General features: G+C 35.9%; 1 protein-coding gene across 5 annotated transcripts in view; it reads left to right on the top strand.

The window, feature by feature from the left end:
* STXBP5L (syntaxin binding protein 5L) overlaps positions 1 to 19,085 on the top strand; it is a 195,273-nt gene that overhangs the window by 6,268 nt on the left and 169,920 nt on the right. For all 5 annotated transcript variants that reach the window (XM_049824541.1, XM_049824543.1, XM_049824542.1 and 2 more), the window contains one exon: positions 12,460 to 12,557. In XM_049824541.1, coding sequence (XP_049680498.1) covers positions 12,460 to 12,557 — 98 coding nt within the window. The remainder of the gene's footprint in view (positions 1 to 12,459; positions 12,558 to 19,085) is intronic.

The following is a 19,085-nucleotide window of genomic DNA, read 5'->3' as shown; positions in this document are numbered from 1 at the left end:
ATTTTATGAAATGTGTGATGAGCATAATGCATTTTTCTTTTTTAAATGTTTGTGTTAATTAGAAATAGGACTCATCAGTGGTAAAGAGCATAGCATGTTGAAAGCTTCTTTTTTAAGAACTTTGAATATTTTAAGCTACATGTAGTAGTGTAACCGGACTCTCTGGTTTTGTTTTTTGCAAATACCTATCTTTTTGCATCTCTATGTATGATTGTTAATCTAATATTGATCCTAAATGCATTTATGCAGACCCTTCATGGCCAACACATGCGATTACAGCTTCAAAACCATTTAAAGACTTTTAAGGTTGCAAAACAAAGCACTTGAAAGTTCCAGATTTCTTAAATTAAGTTTGCTTGCACATACAGCCTTTAATTTCATGATCCCCTATTTCTTCTACAGGTCCAATTTAGTAAAATGAATGGTGTTTGCTCAATGGAGAGCACTTCAATCTTTCTTTGCATACTTAGGACTCAGAGCATACCTGAATATTAAGTTCTCCATGGACTTTTGCAACAGAAGTGCTCACCAGTGTAGTTTTGAAAGCTTTATAAACATTAATGAATTGACCTTCATAATATTTATGTGAGATGGAGATATTATTATTCCTGCCATGTAGATGAGCAACTGAGGCACAGAAAATCCCAAATGCCAGATTGTTTAGTGTCCCCTGGTTTGAGTTTCCAGCATGACCTGCTTTGAATCTGATTTTTTTAGCATATTTAACATTTTTATACCACTTATGTCTTCCAGTTATGCCTCCCATTGTTTTCACATTCTGTTGCAAGTATTGTGCACACCTACAGAGTAGTCTTCAGGCTAGTTATTGATACTGTCAATTGTATGTCCACCTTAGATGGTCAGATCAGCTCTGAATTTCCTTCTTGTGTCAGACGACTACAAATGGAATTCTGGCTCCACATTGGACCTGTGAATTGTACCTAAGATGTGTGAATATCATCAACCTCCTTTATCTCAAATTGGTCAATCACAAAATGGAAATGTGATTAGCAGCCACATGTGAAAAGCCTAATTCATGGCCCATGGCTTGATCATTTATAAAACTAAGTGATAAGAGCATTGACAGAATATTCTTTCTGCAATTTTCTATCTGGATTGTACTTTGCACCTTCCTATTTTGTACCAAATAATAGACAAGTTTGGCAGACAACAGCTCTCTAATTGTTTGCTTTTGGTTTGTCCGTAGGACAGACCAGACTGTACTATGCATGGAGTGAGGCAAAAGTTCTATGGCAGAAAAAAATAATTTAATTAGTTCCCACAAGAGGGGAACAAATTCATGTTGCATAGATTATCTTAGTTCGTGTATGTTCTAACTTTTCTGCTTTTTATGGTTGACCTAGCATTTTTAGCAATATAAGAACTGTAGCATATCCTGAGTTGGAAGGGACCCACAAGGATCACTTAGTTCAACTCCTGACTCCACACAGGGCAACCTAAAAGTGAAACTATTTACTGTAATTTTGTGTGCCATTTCATGTGGGATTTTTTGGTTTTGTTTTCTTTTGTTTTTTTTAATCCAAGGATTCATTAAGTTCAATCATGCAGAGCCTGTGGGTAAAGAACAGAAATTCAGGATATACTTCTTCCTCACAAGAAAGAGAGAATATCCCTCCTCACTGCAAGTATATATATTAAGGATAGCTTAATATTCTCTCTGTTCAGAGGTCACTGTATCATAGGCACTTACTTGTTCAGAGATCAGACCATCATAACGGAACGCCAGTCTTCCTTCCCTGAGGTCATGATGGGACTGGGAAATCCCTGGATATCCTGGTGAAAAAGTTGGAAAAAAATGGTGCAAAAAACCATGGAACATACTGAGGAACACAGTATATCTTCACATTTACATAGCCCAGGCCTGACCCATACAATCCGGTGTGGTGATGCCATCTCTCACGTGTGAGAACTGTACTGAGTTTGTACCTGGGACACAGGGCTTTTCTCACAATGTTAATTCCCATCCCCAAGTTTTCTCTTGTTGTCTCTCCTTTATTTTGTGTTCCATCATTTTTATCCTCTTTACCAGTTATTCCCTGCTAGTGGAACTGGACACAGTGGATATACTGTACCTCACCCATGGGCCACCAGTTAATTAATGAGAAATTTTCTCACTATTGTAGTGGGAAAAGCGATTTTTAATCTCTTTTGGGAGGATGGAGGAAATTCTACCTGGCTGGCCCATATCTCAGGGAAAGTTCTGATCGTAGAGCTGTCATATAAACATCAGTTGTTTAAGCAACTGGGTTTTTTCTACTTATTTCTGAAAGAAAAAGACTTCTACTTCATTTTTTAAAGCAATGACTGAGAAATTACTTAGAGGTTCATGGATAAAAAATATGTAGTAATGGGATTTTTTTTTTTTCCCAAGTAGAAGTACATATACTATGTAGAACATGCAGCTGTTCTTAGCTGAGGTGGGCTAAATCTGACAGACCTCATTCTCACTCGGTTAGTTTAGATGAATCTCCATTCATATCTGACTCTTATTCTGAGACATCTGATACTCCCTGGTGTATGGTATATGCCCAAATCCATTTTTGAGATCTCTGTGAAAATACTGTGAAAAGTTAGTACTAGTGCATTCGCTTTATAAGCACAGAAAAGGAAGCAGTGGAGAAATGAACATGAACGTACTGGACTATTGGCTATTGTAAGAAAAAGTGTTTATAAAAGCAGCTTATAGGGATACATTGATTTGTCACAATGTATCTTAGAATCATTATAGGGGAAAGTCAGAGGACTGTGTGATTAGAAGTGTAAGTAATGTGCATCTGTGGAAAGGAGAGAAAGCAATATATTGTTAGGTACAGATGGCTGGTAAATATGTTCAAATGTAGTAAGATGTTATCTTTGTGCAGTGCTGTGTCCATTCCTAAGAGATCACCAGCAAAGACTATGAATGGTAAAAAATACTAGAGACAATCTGTCACCTGTAGCTAGGGTCAAAGTCTGATGAGGTACACTTTTTACGGTTCCTTTGAAGTTAAATTGTATGCAGTACTGAAAAAAAAAAAGACCCTTAATATTTAAGGCTTTGAGTTCATGAATGCATGTACTCAGAAGTAGCCTTACTGAATTCAGGGGTATATGTGCAGATACAGGTGTATATGGTAGCATATCTTTTTGCAGAATTTGAATCCAATCAATCAAAAATAATTGCTTGTATTTCATTAAAAAATCTGCTATATAAGAATGCTGTGAGGTCAAACACTCTGAAGTCAGATCCCTTATTCAGCTAGTATTTGGTTACATCCGTATGTGTGGCAATCTAGTCTTTATTGCATCTTTTTATTTTCTTGAAGTGTCTGCTTATATTTTGTTCCTGTCTTCCATCACATTTGTTTTGAACATTACACAACATATGAGAAGGATAGATGCTATTCTCTGTGTGTTCTTTGCAATGGTTCCTATGAGAAAATCTCTGTGTTATCAACTGGACATCACAAAAAGTCATACTAAATAAATTATGAATGCTCATCTCGGCTTTGTTCATCCCATTCTGTCTATTGTATCCCTTAAGGATGGATATGTGCTTTCAGTTATACCTGTCTGACATCAGTTGTATTACAGATACGTTCCACTGTAGCTGTGGATAAAAGTTAATTGTAGTGCGTCCCAAGAACCCTAGTTTGTTCATCATTTGTCCCTACGTCTATTTTTAAATGCTCACTGAATGAGGCAAAGGCAGGAAAATTGGCATGTGGTTATGTAAACAAGATCTGATTCTTATGATCTTTGGATATAGTGTCTTCATTTGTGTCTGTGAGCTATGCCCTTGGTACCGTTATGGGCAATGGAGGAGGGGATAGTAATGTGCAAGATCTGATGGATTTCACTGCTGTTAGAGGGCAAAAAGCAGCCGCTAAATATCTCCATTTCATTTGGAATATATCTTCACCATATGTGAGATGAGATGCTGGCCAATGTCTCCAGATTAAATTCTCAATTCAACATCAGAAAAAAAGTCCTCCAACTGCATACAATATGCATACAGAAAGAAGGTAGGAGAAGATTAATTATGAATTAGTAATAAATAGTAAACAACGTTGTAAATGCTAGTAATGAAATCTGGTAATGGCATTTGTATACAGGAATGCCAAAGGATGTTGCAAAGTAAAAGTTTTCAACTGGAATACACCAATAATACAGATTATCCCTATATCAAACTAGGGTTTTAACACTGTGTTTCTATAGCTTTTCCAAAAGACAAAAAAACCAACCCAACCTTCAAAAGCTTTATTGTAGTAGCAAAATTTTCGTCTATCGTAGTAGCATGGAGTTTTCTTGCAAAATTTTTTGAATTCCCCAATATGGCTGATTTTTTGTAATTAAAATCTTCTGAAAGCAGCAAACAAAGCATCTGTTTCAGAACAGTAACTACAAACAGCCATAACAGAACAGGACATAATCAGCCTAAAGTAGCAAAGTTCCAGAAAACCCCAAAATGGGAAGACATGCACAATTAATTAGCATTATTGTTACGTTGGTCTGGTGCAACTTTAATAAAAATGGATTTATTTATTTTTTATTTCTCATTAAAGTTATGAAATTATGTTTTTCTCTGCACCCACAGTTATAGTGAAGTAAAAAATATTTTCCTTTCAGGGCTATCAGGTATGTTGACTGATTTTGCAGTTCTTGTAAATACTCATAAAACAGATCTCCATCAGACAGATGATATTCTGAATCAAACTATTTAAAGTTCTAGAATAGTGTAGTTAAATGATGCAACAACAACAACAACAAAATCAATATGAATTACTATTTGAATTACTTTGACTATAATGATTCCCCATTGGGACAGAAGTCTTGCTTAAGTAGGTAGGCCGAATTGAGCTTTGAATTCAGTAGTTTAGGGTTATGGGGGGTTATTATTTTACATTAAAGCTAAGGCCAAATATAGTTTCATTGAAGTCTGTGGCATTTTTCTATAGGTTGATGCCCTATTTCTTCTTGCCAGTTTAAAAGCAAGAGTGGGAAGTCCATTATAGCACATTTACTGAACAATGGATGCAATTCCTTTGTGTTCTCCATTTTCCTCCCTTTTTGTATATTTGCCTTTTTTTTTTTTTTTTTAACTTGGTAGAGTTCTTTTAGAAAGAATGGGAAGGGAAGAGATGAAATCATTTTGCATACAATGTCTTCTCTTGAATTTAGGATTTCTCCAGAGGGATACCTACCTTGGGATGATTATATTTATGTATTACCCTGTAACTTGTTTTAACTTACTATGCTGTAACTCAGTGCTGTGGTAGATGTGGCAAGACAGTGTAGTTGTCAAGTGGTTGCTTGGCCACAGCATCACTGATTTAAACAGATCAAACAAGTAAGATTAAAATCCAACCACTCTGCTTTGAGCAGGAGGGGCTGGACTAGTCAGTCTGCAGACTTCCCTTCCAACCTCACCTATGCTGTGAACTGGGAATAATGCAGTTCGTGGATCAATGTAATTTTATTTATTTGTGGCTTTTTCTGTCTGAATTTCATTAATTTTGTATTTTTGATACACTACAGTATATTTCAAAGAACAAGCATGAGGAGAATGCTTTTTGAAATTCAGAAGGCCTTGTTTGTCCCCTGTGGTTCACTTAACTTCGCTGTTTGTATCAATATGAATCATATGCGAATAGGACCATCCTCATTTGATAGTTTTTAACATCCAGTTTGCAGAATGGAAAATGACAGTGGGAAAACGCATCTCGGGTTTCTGCAGAGATTTTAGTCATGAAAAGAGGAACTTTAGTGAGGACTGCAAGATTTCATTTTAGTTAGTTATTTTTTAAACTAATTGTCTGGGAGATGCTTTTGGATGTACTTAATTTTTCAGGGCCAAGCAATATGAGGAAATTGAAAAATTATGTAATGTATGGTAGAACTACTGTGTTTCAAAAAAATAGTCATGTGGTCCACATACAGACTTTTTTAAAATAGTAGAGTGAAAACAATACATATTAAAAATATAGACTCGATACTAATTTTTGCAACCTTATGTTTTAGTTTTTTAAAGTACATTAAGCTGCTTCCAAAGGAAAAAAAAGGTTTCATATGTTCATAGTACAAAAATGTATAATATACAACTCAGTTAATTTCAAATACTCTAATGTATCTCTCTAGTTTTTTCATATAAATATAATTATCATTGTATAATATTTCTGAAACTAAACTGTTAAAATTCAGGTTGTGTTTGAAGTCTACTTTATGTCCAGGACAGAAATTTTCTCAAAAGTCTGCCATAGCTTATTAAATGACCTTTTATAACAAAGTAAATTTTGTAATTTAAAAATCAAAAGACAAAACAAATATGCTTATTGCTGAAAGTATTCTTCTATGCCAAAAGTTGTGTATGTAAATATTATGAAACTTTACTAATCTGATTGTTCCCTGTGCATATCTTTTTTTTCCTGCCCCTATATTTCATATTTCAGTAACACTTTTTTTCCTTGTGTACCCACATTTTCCATGTTTTTTCTCTACTGTGTTTTTCTCCACCAATACCAATCTCCTTTTTCTCCCTCTCTCAGATGCACTGCTGCTGGTGAAGATAATAAGCTCATAAGAAACACCCTGCTGAGACAAACCAATGGTCCATGTCGCCCAGCAGTCAGGCTCTGACAGTGGCAATAGAATATGCCATTTAGGGAGAGCAATAAGTTAGATCACATTCAGCAGTCCATTCGCTTTCTAATCTCCCATCATCCACCATCACTGGATTGGAGATGTCAGAGAGTGTATCCTTAGCCAGTCCTTTTAGAATCCATTTATCAGTAATGTCCGTGGGTTTGTCTAATGCCTTTGTGAACCTGCTGATACTGTCAGCCTTCACAGCCTCCTATGGTGGCAAGTTTCAGAAGTTCATTACCTGTTGTGTAAAGAAGTATTTTGGTTTTTCGTTTTAAACTAATCTTTCATTTGTTTTGAATGGCTCTGTGGTTTTGCTGAATAACAGTTCTGCATTCAGCTTACCCACTCTGTTGATGATGTAAATATCAGTCATATCCCCACACAGCCTTCTCCTCACTATTCTGAAGTTCGTGGCAGCACTTCTAGTCTTTTCTGATGAGACCTGCGTCCATCACCTTGAGCATTAGCTGCCTTCCCTGTATCAGCTCTGACTTGACTACTTCTTCAGATGTGGAGACTAGAGCTGCATACAGTGCTCAAGTAATGGGCTCACAGAGGTTTTATATAGCAGCAAAATGATGCCCTCTGTGTTATTCTTTATACTCTTCCTGATGATGGCGAACATTATTTGGCTTTTTGGGTTGCTGCTGCACATTAAACCAAAGACTTCAGAGGAATGCCAACAATGCCCACAAAATCACTTTCCTGACTTGTAAATGCTACTTCCAAATTCAACATTGTGTAAGCCTAGTTAAGGTATTTTTTTCCCCCTCTAGATGCCTTATCTTACATCTGTCCACACCGAAGCTCATTTATGACCTTCTTGCCCACTTATTCAGGCTAATGAGGCCTTTCAGGAGTTGGTCACCATCAGTACTGAATTTCACTATCCAAAGGAGCTTACTATCAGCTATGAACTTGGAGATTTCCATGTTCGCTACCTTTTATAGGTCATTAAAGATGATGAATAAAATTGGTCCAAGCACCCATCCATGGAGTACCCTACTTTTGAGTTTTCTTCGTGGTAAAAATCCATTAAACCCTATCCTTTGGTTTTGGTTATCTAACCAGCTTTCAGTCCACAAAAAAACTTTTCTTCAGTCCCATGACAGCTTTGTTTCTTTAATAAGATTGCTGTAGAATGTTATTGGAAGGCTTTTGGAAAGCATACATATATTTATATCCCCTTTATTTACATGCATGCTGACAGTTTCATAGAATTAGAGAAAACCAGTCAGACAGGATTTCCCATTGTAGAAACTCTGCTGGCTTCTGCAATGATCTTTACCCGTGTGGTCAGTTAGTCTTCATTTTACCATCTTTCTGCGGGCAGCAATCAGCCTTCCCAGTCTATAGCTTTGTAGATGGCTTTTTCCCTATGACTGTTTCTAGCTTTACACAGAGTAAAAGAACTATCCATGGGTATCTTTATCTAAGAAAAAAAAAAAAAAAGGTAGTTTTTAGAATAACCTGTTAACATGCTCAGAAGACCTGGTTCCTAAAGTAGTTTAAGAGCTAAATGGAATCCATTGCTTGGATTTGAAATTTATGAAAGTTTTAGCTAAGCTGGGATTTTGACAAAATATATTCCTTTGAAAAATGAAAATTTAACTAATAAAAAAATGTATCTTTCCTCTATTGTTTTCTTAGGTTGGAAGCCTACTGATATCTTGTCCTCTTTCCATCTTTCCTGATCAGGGGGCAGTCTTACCAACCAGAGATTCCAGGCACAGAAGCCTATAAATGAGGGATATCATGGTCTTATAGTGATATAATGCACAGCAGCTCATATTTATAAGCACCCATTTTCACCACTACAACCTTGGTGAAAGCTGTAATCACTGACATTTTTAAATTTCCTACATAGCTAAGAGACTATGTAGGTTTCAGTCAACACTTTATCCTCTCTTCCATAAACCAATCAATTACTTGCTTCAATGAGATTTTGGCATGTGGCATGTTGGTCGCAGTTTGGAGGTAGATTCTACATCCTGAGTCACAGGCTTAGACTACATCGTTCAATTTTAACAAATAGACATCTCAAAAATTATTTACAGAAGTAAATCAGTTTTGCTTTCAGATATTACAAAAAACAGGGTATCTCTAAAATACTAGTAGAAAAGTTACAAATTTTAAGTTTATGCAAATTAGCAGGAACAGTTTTGACTATAAACCCTATTACTTAATTGATACAGTTTAAAATTTAGTTTAGTCCTCTATTTTCTGCGGCTATTTAGAGAATATAAAAATCACTTTGAAAAAATGGTGTCTTTGCAGTCTAATATAAACTACCATAGACAAAAAGTTAAGAAAAACTCTTATATTGAAAAATTGCATTATACACCATGTGAACAATTACACTAGATATTGCATATTATTACTAGTGCAATTTTCTTTTTTCAGCTAAAGAAATATATCATGGTATCTTAGAAAGAGATTGTTGTTATGTTATGTTCTGCACAGCATATTAAAATGTTCATTGGTAGAATACTAGCAAGCCCAAAAAATCAGTTTCCTATATTCATTCAGATAAATTATTTAGATTACTTTAATGATATATACATGCAATTCACCGTAAGAATATTTGCTTAAAATTATTTAAAAGAGAGTTTAAAAGAGAATAACAAAGCTGAACAAAGATTTATGCTGATATTGTAGCTGCATTTGTAATTGTTCTGTTTCTAATAAATTATTTCACATATTGCACATAAACTGTATGTCCTAGGGATCACAGACTGGCTCTAGAGACAGCATGCCAAAAAAAGGAGATGTAAAAGAAAGCTGGATAATGTGGAGAAAAGCAGTCCTGGCCCCATCTGCTGTCTGCCTTCCCGACCCGCCCCCCCCCCCCCCCCCCCTTTTTTTTTTTTTTTTTGGCACCTTTCTTAGAGCATTTGGGGTAGATAGGTCCCATATTTATTTGAACATAAACTGATGTTTTAGGATATTGTTCTTCTGCTTTTGCCTGCTATTGAGATAGTTTAATTTTAGAAAAAAGATCTACTTTGTTTTACGTTTTCTGCTCACCATTGGTAGTTTTGGTCCATATTGTTCCTACTAGATGCAACTCAGATTAAATAGGAACATCCTTTTTTTTTTTTTTTTTTCTGTGACCCTAGGATCAAGTTAATTTTGTGGCCTTCCCCTCTTCTTCATCTGTATTAGTAAATGCTCCAAGGAAGCCCAGGCACAGTTATAGAGTCATTACTCATTCTTATATGTGTGCTCACACTAGCTTTATCAATGCGTAATTGAAAAATGTACTTCAAGTGCTAGCTTTTCATGTCAATTTTTCTCACAGCCCTTGGAAGTAGAAGGCTTGTTGGACCAAGGCTGAGGAGAAGAGTCTGGGGGTCTGAAGTGTTAACAGCTTGTCACTGTTCTTCTGTTGAACAGGCTTGATCTTCAGAATCACTTCTGAGGCTACTCTTAATTTGTGCCAAAATCTCAGTCATCTTTTTCTGCATTAACTGTATGCAGTATAGCTTGGCTCTCCTTCCAAACTGGTTTTGTCCTTTATTTAGAGCCCTAATAAATATAAATATTTTACTTGAAACTTGTAATTTACTTGGATGTTCAGTAGACTTCAACAATTTGGGGTTTTTATTCTACAAATGGCAGAATTTTGCATTCACAAGAACTTCCCGATTGGAGTTTGTGTAAATACTCAAATTTGGAAAATGGCTGCAAAATAGAAATAACACTTTTGAGTCAATCCTAGAGTTCAAGAATTTTTACTGTACTATGATCCTGAAGAGATGTACATCACTGTGCTTCTAAAACATAGTTCTGTCTCAATAACAGGACCCAATTAAAATTTCCAAATGAAAAGTCTGGCTACAGATTGCAGAAATACTGAAAATACAGAGCAGGTGCTAAATACATAGGCAATAATGCAAGTAAGTCTTTAAAAATATTGATCTTTGCATTCTTAGATCTAAAAAATAGTACTGAAAGCTTCAGTCGTAGCTAAACATCAGAAAAACTTACTGTGACTGGAATTGCTAGAAATTCAGACTTTACTATAGAGAAGATTTCTAAAAATTAATAATTAAAAAAGATTATTTGTGAAATATACTTTTTTCAGATAAGGAAGAACATTATTCACAAGAATACAGAAATCTCAAATAAAATAGAAAATTAGTAATGCAGTTAAGCCAAACATTCAACACACTACATTCAATACTACAATTCATAATTTCTGATGTTTTTGTGACATGAGAGGTAAAACCATTTCTATGGTATGTAAGTCTAGTTCCAGCTTAGATGTCAGAATAAAAAAAATTGTATTTGAGTAATCTACCACTTGAGAAGATGAGAAGGTTAAAAAAAACCAAAACCCAACAAACCACAAAGCAATCCAAACCAGAAACAGAGTTGTGGAGATCTTTGATAAATGTCTACTTTAATGTAAAAAATAAGTTGCTTTTCTACAGCTTACTGAAGTAGCATATGTTTCTGGATTTTTGCAGTTTAGAAACTAATAATTAGATATTCTTTTAAAAGACATCCCTTATCAGCAACAATTAAGATATGAGATGAGTAAGACTTCTTTCAAGGAAGTGGTTATTTGCTGAAAAAGATAGATTTGGTTGTTCCCAAACTACTTGTGAATATCAGTTCAAGTGTTTCCAGCTGTAATGGAAGAGTTGGAGTGATACAGCTGTACAAATCATCAGCTGCCTTTTACTCAACAGGTCTGCAATTAAGGAATCCCTTTTGTTGAAGTTGTTCCATAGGGCCTGCTGAATGCTTCAGCAGACATGGTTCATGAACAAGGTAATTTCAAGGAAGACAAAAATACCTTGAAAAGTTAAATTTCATTCAGTTCAGAATACTTCCTCTCCAATCCCAACCATATACTAAAAAGAGAGTCAATCCTAGAGTTTAATATTATATATTATAAAGCATTATTGTTATTATACTAAAAAAAATATTATTTTCTACCCAATTTTAGGTAAGCAGTCATACATACAAAATTAATTCCAGTTCATTTTTATGTGTATTTGTATAGTCTAGTCTAGTTATTTTCAATTTTTTTCTTATGTTAGTGTGCTCCCTCATCAGATTCTTCCTCATAAGAATCAGGCAGGTCATATTGGTCATAACATCCAGTTTAAGATAACTTAAAATATTATTTGAGGCAGTCTTCAAATTCAAGGATGCATTGCATCATGCTCAGTTCATTTATTCCCCAAGGTATCTCTGCAAAAATTGGAATTAAAAGCGTAGTATTATAAATAAAGATTAAGAAAAGGTGAGTGGTTCAGTTGCTCGTTTTGAGAACAACTTCTCTGGCATCTTTGTTTTTTAAATTGATATTAAGGTTTTTTACCTCGTAGACTCAATTCAGTTTATTGGTTTATTGGAACTCTTCCCCTGGACGTGTTCCATTTCTTTCTGCTGAAGCTGATCTGTTGAGGCTGAGGTTATTTGTGACAGTGTTTTAAAAGCATATTATGTGTCTTTTTTTCAATTTACAGTTCAGCTGCCTTGCATATTAAGGTTATCTTTCCGTATACCATATAAGCAATACCTACCAGTTGTATATTGGCATATACTTTGCAATCTACTTTGTTACAACAAAATCATTTAAAATATTACTGGGTAAAGAGCATATGTAGAAATTGACGTGAGTGAAATTCACCTCTGTATTCAAAATACTGTATCTTTTTAAATACTTTTCCTGAAATGTATTGCAGTACTACAACATATAGCAAAATACAGATTGTCTTCCTCTATGTATAACATAAAGCATACATGCTGTTATCTGTGGTTACAGTTCAATCACTTTGCTCATTTGTTCTGTTTCAGACGGTTCGCCATGGTTTTCCTTATCTACCCACTGCCTTAGCTTTTGACCCGGTTCAGAAAATTCTGGCAATTGGAACAAGAACAGGAGCCATACGAATGTATCCTTTCTCATTCAGAATTTACACCATTTCTATGTATTTGTAATACAGTGATGTGAATCATCTTCTACAAGCACTCAGGTAAGGTTACAGTTTATGTTGTTACGTTCTACTTCTTTTTTGCTTTACTAGATGGACTGGAAAAGGATGTGCTCTTGAGGAATTGCCATTAGGTCTGTAAGATGTCCAAAGAAAAATTTTTGATTGAGTTTTTGGCATATGGTTTTGGCATATATTGGTTAACTTAAAGCAGAATTAATTTTTGGTTTTCAGCATGAAAATTAGACACTTTTCAATATGTAAAGGTAGACTACACAGTGGTAATGAGGAAGTCGTGACTGTTGTGCTAGCAATAAAGAAATTAATTGCTGCAATGCAGCTAGCCAACTGTAGATGACTTCACTGAGATACCTATGTATGACATATTGTTTAGACTCTTCCAAGTGAATGGTAGGAAATAAGTAATTTTAGGGCAGAATTCATCTTTTCCTGGAAGAGAGGGTGAAACACTCTAAAAGTGCCCATTTCTCTTCATTAATTATAAAGGTACATCAGTGCCAGCACTTTATGTACTTTTTTATACAGTAGGTATTTTAAGTTAGAAGTCTACACAGAATAAATTGCATAGAAATGTAATGAAAATTTGAAAACTTTGATTTTTTTTAAAAAAATCTGAGAATATTTAAACGTGGTATATTTCAAAATGTTTCTCTGCATAATTTTCTTAGTTTGTCGTGGTTCAAATGTATTCCAATTTGGTGAAAATACATATACAGTAAGGAAAAAAAGAAGAAAGAATATTTCAGGAAGGCTTAAAAGTTACAGGATATGGAAGTAATAAACCAATGTTTTTTACAACCTTTTTGTAGCTAAATAAATTCTGGGTTTAAAGTAGGGGACAATGCTGTATAAAATACCAATCTAATCTTTTCTGGTTCTTTTGCTACCATTGTTCCCAAGGTAACTATAAACCTGATGAACCGAAAGGCAGGTTACAAAGTAAAGAAAAAAATCTCCTCCTGGATAACCAGTCTGTGCTTCATGTAACATGACTAAAACTTTGTTTCCTTTGGTTTTGTGTGCTCTTGTTCTGAACAGTTGCATTTTCATAAGTCTCATTTTCTATCTGATCCAGAACTTCTCACAAGACTCAACCAAACCTCTCGTTATGCAACAAGCTTTGCTTTGATAGTTCTTCTGTTAATATTTACCTATATGAAGTAGATTGAATGTATTCTGTTCGATTACAAATTGGAAAATCCCCTTGAATTTGTGCGCTTCTGGGGAAGTGCATGTCTAGTAGTCATGCTTTCTTCTTTTGGGAGGTATGCAAGGTTAGAGAGCCGGAGCTTTGTCTCTGGAAACTTCACTGATATCTTCTATAAGTGGGGTTATTGGGAATTTCATGGGTAATGTAGGAAAAAGACCTTGCAGAAGATTGACTCCTGAGCCCACCTCTTCTTTCCATCTTAGCAACCTCGCTTTTGCAGGAGCAGTGCTGTTACCGGGTAGGCATCGTATACCTTTATAAATCCCTCCTTTGAGAAATATGCAGGTATGGAGCCTGAATTAATACAGGTTCATGTAGAAGTTAAGTTAAACCTGAAATGTCCTCTGCCACAGGAATGGAACATGCAGTGGAAAATTAGCTCTCTCCCTAACCTTATATAAAACTCTCTCTATAACTTATGTGGAAATGGATTATAAAGGGTGAGAGGAAGAAGGGGGAAGAATGTTTTTTCAAAGCACCCTTCCCTGTAATCTCTCTTCTCCAGTTTTAGTAACAAACCCCTACCTCATTCACAGAAAGTTTTCTATGAGTTCTAGTATCTGAATCAAACAAGAGCATCAAGATTACCATGGAATTTATGGGGTTTTAAAGACATGTCATGTCATAACATAAGTGCTTCTCAGCTTAGGCACACAGAGCCTGGTTTGCTTAATTGAGCACTGAGTTAATGGAAGCTGTCCTTTGAAGACAGAGGGTGCCATAAAAGGAATTACTTATTTATTCATTTTAACTAAGGCTTCTCCACTTGGCTCTCCAAGGTTCACAGAACATATTTTGTAAAAAGCCTAGTTGTGGACTAATAACTTTGCATTTGTACACAAGGCTGAACAGTAATCAGTGAAATGGGGCTGGGGACCATGCATGGAACACCACTCGTTTAAGCCAGTCTTGCTACAACTATTTCTAATTGTTGAAATTGGGAAATAAAGTTCAAGACAGATTTAGTATTATATCTGAAAATACAATTCATAAAGGAATTCTTTTAAGCAAACTGAAAAATTATAGATTTTAGTGGCTCTGAGTCTTCCACAGTATCCTATAAAAATACTTTTTAACAGAGCTGCACAATTTCATTCTGTCATGAATGTGTTGGGTAAGAGAAAGAGAGAATTTGTTGTACACATGCATTGTGTTTGGCTGGTGCTGCTAAGCAGTACTGTGGATGGAGTGAAAGGACAAACTATTTGGCTACTGTCAGAGAAATGCACCCAATTATTTATTTGTTTATTTATTGGTAGCAGCAAAAGGGCCTGGTTTGGATCAGACTGTTGTGCTGGGCAACCCAAAGGCATAGCAAGACAGAATTTATGTATAGTATTCATGTAATGATGTAGAACAAGTTTTCCTGTGACCAGTCTAAGTTGCATAATGGTATTGTTGCTTCCCTGTCTTTCTAAAAGATCCACAAAGTATTGATACTTCTATTGGTCACAAGTTAACAGGTCTCAAAAGACAAGCTTGTTTTCAAAGAAAATGAAGCATGTACCCCTGTGTTACGAATTAATGTTTAACATCACGCCTTCAGGTGATCATTTCAAATGATCCAGCAGCAGTACTAAAATTGACTATGCTAAATTGGCCTGAAATAGAGTATATTATTCATGAGCTGCCATTAAAGTAGAGAGATAAATGAAAGTTCATTTTGGTATGACAGTCAATTTGTCTTCTCCTAGATTTCTTTTCAGGCTGCTTTAGATGCAACTGCTATAGCTTCTATAGCAATGGGAATTGCTGTTGCTATGCTCTACTGATCCTAGCAGTCTCTGTGGGATTCTCAAGGAACTTCAAACAACAATGTAGATTTTACCTACACTGATGACTGCTGGGTACCGGATCCTCATAGGGACAGCTATGCTCCAGCCCACAGAATGAGAGTGCTGCAAGTCATTGATGAAAGAGTATCTTCCCATTACCAACACAAGCTAAGAAAATCTGCAATTAAAGGGTGAAAAACCTACTCTTGAAACAATTGCCATGGCATCTGGTCATTCTTTTCCTTTGTCGTAAACACTGCGAACTTTATTTCCCCTCTGAGGACTTTTTTCCTATTTGAAGCCTGTTCTCAGCTCCATACCTTTGATCATTGCTCAGATCATTGCTTGATACCACTCTACCTGGACTATCTTGCTTCAGGCAAACACATTCAGATGAAGAGAGGCTATGAAATTGAATTCCTTTTCTTATCATCTCCATATCCTTCTTCTCTAGTCCCAGTCTGGAGAACCTTCTGACATTACACACAATAAAATGAAGTGTGCAGTCTCTGGTTACTATCAGAGAAGGTTCTGTATTACCATACAAGGGGGCAAGAAATTACAAGACTTGGTCAGACTTAAGTCTGTTCCTCATTTCGGAGGAAAAAGAGAAGTCTGGGGGTTTGTCACTTTCTCGAACTGAATAAATAGATCAAAATCAGTGTTGTTAGCAATGATTATTCCAGTATTAGATCTGAAGAAGTGGCATGTTGCTGTCAGATTTCAGGATGCATATTTCTGTATTGTCATTTATTCAGCTCACAAATGCTTGTCAAAATTCATTTGAGGTACTTTCTGGAGTCACTGAGTCCTTTCCTTTGGACTTCTTTCATCACATCAAAATGTGCTTTGCCAGTACTGCCACCTACTTCAGACATATAGAATAGAGCATCTACGTATTTTTGTATTGAACTGCTGATTATTTGGTGGTCAGCTGCAGTAAGAAATTCTGAAAGAGACTCTTCTGTATGTATTATAATCTTTGCTTATTAAAAATGAGAGAAAGTTTGTCTTAAATCCAGTGTAAAGAAACCAACTTACTGGGTCCAGAATGGCCTCCACACCACTGACTGTTTATCCATCATCAAACAGGCTTAAATTAGTAATATGTCTTTGGACGTGTTTTAGTGTTGTCTATTGTTGTCATTAATATATATTCTTTAGACCTACAGGCTTCATTTGTCATGGATGCAGGTTAAGGGGCATGCAAATCTTCACTTTCAGTTTCTTGCTTGAGCAAAAAAGTAAGCCGTCCACAACACATGCAAGGCCTTTCTAATAGATGCAACAGCTTGCTGTATTCCAATGTTATCAGATAATATAGTAGCCATTTTATACCTAAGCAAACAAAATTATTCTGATTCACTAGCATGTGGAAGTGTTGCTCTGTCCCCACCTTTTGCTTAGCTGCATGGTCCTGACACTTTCCTTGCTCTGACTCTAGTGCTCATCAGATATTTCTGTAAGCAATCCAATTCACTAACTTGGCAAAATACTAGTTCTTTTTTGTTGTGTTACTTTCTTGCCAGATTAGTGAACTGAATTATCTGGTGCTAGTCAGAGTGATGCACAAGGAAACTGGAGGGGGTGCAGAGCAGGAGATAGAGGACAAACAGAAATTTCGGCAGTAAGTAGCAGGTTATTAGATTGATTTGTCTTACTACATGAAATTGCATCCCAGAAGTCCAGCTATGGCAGGATGAAGTTGTCTATGAAATTTGCTACAAAATGTAGAAACAGTCTTTCAATTTTGAGTGGTATAGAAGATAGCCTATCTTTTGCTTACATTTAAAAAATCTTCTTCAAGTAAAGCCATTTTCTAATCACAAAAATTCTACAAGCTCTGATCAACAGAGTCTGGTTTAGGTTCATGTTTGGAATCATTTTTCTGGCCTGTTTTATGTGTTTTTTCCAATGCTTTGATAGCAAGGGTGATTTTTGAATGTCAAATACAGTATAGCAATACTTATTTTAATAGGTACATCTTGTGAAAAACAAAACGTGGCTTCAAGAAGGCCAATGGCATCCTGGTTTGTATCAGAAACAGCGTGGCCAGCAGCACTAGGGATGTGATTTTCCCCCTGTACTCGGCACTGGTGTGACCACACCTCGAATACTGTGTTCAGTTTTGGGCCCCCTCGCTAGAAGAAAGACATTGAGGTGCTGGAGCACGTCCAAAGAGCAACAAAGCTCATGAAGGGTCTAGAAAACAAGTCTTATGAGGAGCAGCTGAGGGAACTGGGGTTGTTCAGCCTGGAGAAAAGGAGGCTGAGGGGAGACCTTATCACTCTCTACAACTACCTGAAAGGAGGTTGTAGCAAGGTTGGTGTCAGTCTCTTTTCCCAAGTAACAAGTGACACGATGAGAGGAAACAGCCTCAAGTTGCACTGGGGTGGGGGGCTGGGGTTAGATTGGATATTAGGAAAAAATTCTTCACCGAAAGTGTTGTCAAGCACTGGAACAGGCTTATGGGAAGTAGTTGAGTCACCATCCCTGGGGGTATTTAAAAGACATGTAGATGTGGAACTTAGGGACGTGGTTTAGTGGTAGACTTGGTAGTGATAGGTTAATGGTTGGACTTGATGATCTTAAGGGTCTTTTCCAACCTAAATGATTCTATAAGATTATATCAGTTCTTTCTATGAAACAGCCAATAATCATATATTTGATTCCAGAGTTACTATCCCAAGTAAAGGGGAAGGTGAAATCTAAACCTAAGATCGCTCTATTGAATAGCATGGATCCTCAGCAGCTGAGGTACACAGAGAGACTACATTACCGGGAAATCGAATTGAGTCTGTGTGCTCTAGAAAAAAATCAGGCAAAGAAAACAAATAGCACTAATTAAATGGTCGCCTGCAGAGTTCTGAGGAGGTATGGAATTTTACAGTAGTTAAAGGAAATGTGGTAAAGAATGTTTGACATCAGGTTGGATGTACTTTAAAAGAAAAGAAGAGAATATAACTTGAGGTTTTTGTCTGTGAGAAGGATGGCATAACATCTAAATATAAAGTGTGACAGATTTACTCTCCCTGGAACTGCTGTCTCTTAATCTAAACATGGTTTCAGTAGATCTTTATCCTTAAAATAAGCCAACTGTGTTCCATGCTGTTTACTCTGTGTGATTTATTGGGCAGATGGAATGGGGGAAGCACAGACAAGATCATAAAACCAAAGTTCTGTTGTTTGACTTGGAAGAATCATTGATGCATTTCATCTTTACCTCATTGTGGAATATATTTGGGATTTTTCCAGAGCACTTGAGTGATTCAGGAACACAAACCTGACTGAGAGTCAGTACTCCTAACATAAGTTCTTTTAAAAATCCCTCTGGGAATCAATACATACATATATGTATTTTTATATGCATAGATATCTAAATAGGTTATTACCAAAATTAATTTATTGTCAATCTACAAGAATAAAAAAATTATAAAATATATAAAAATAATAAAATTTACCTGTATGATTAACTCTGACAGA

The sequence above is a fragment of the Accipiter gentilis genome, chromosome 21, assembly GCF_929443795.1.
Source record: "Accipiter gentilis chromosome 21, bAccGen1.1, whole genome shotgun sequence".
Taxonomy (NCBI): domain Eukaryota; kingdom Metazoa; phylum Chordata; class Aves; order Accipitriformes; family Accipitridae; genus Astur; species Astur gentilis.
Note: the sequence above shows the minus strand (reverse complement) of the source record. Positions and strands in the feature narration are given on the sequence as shown.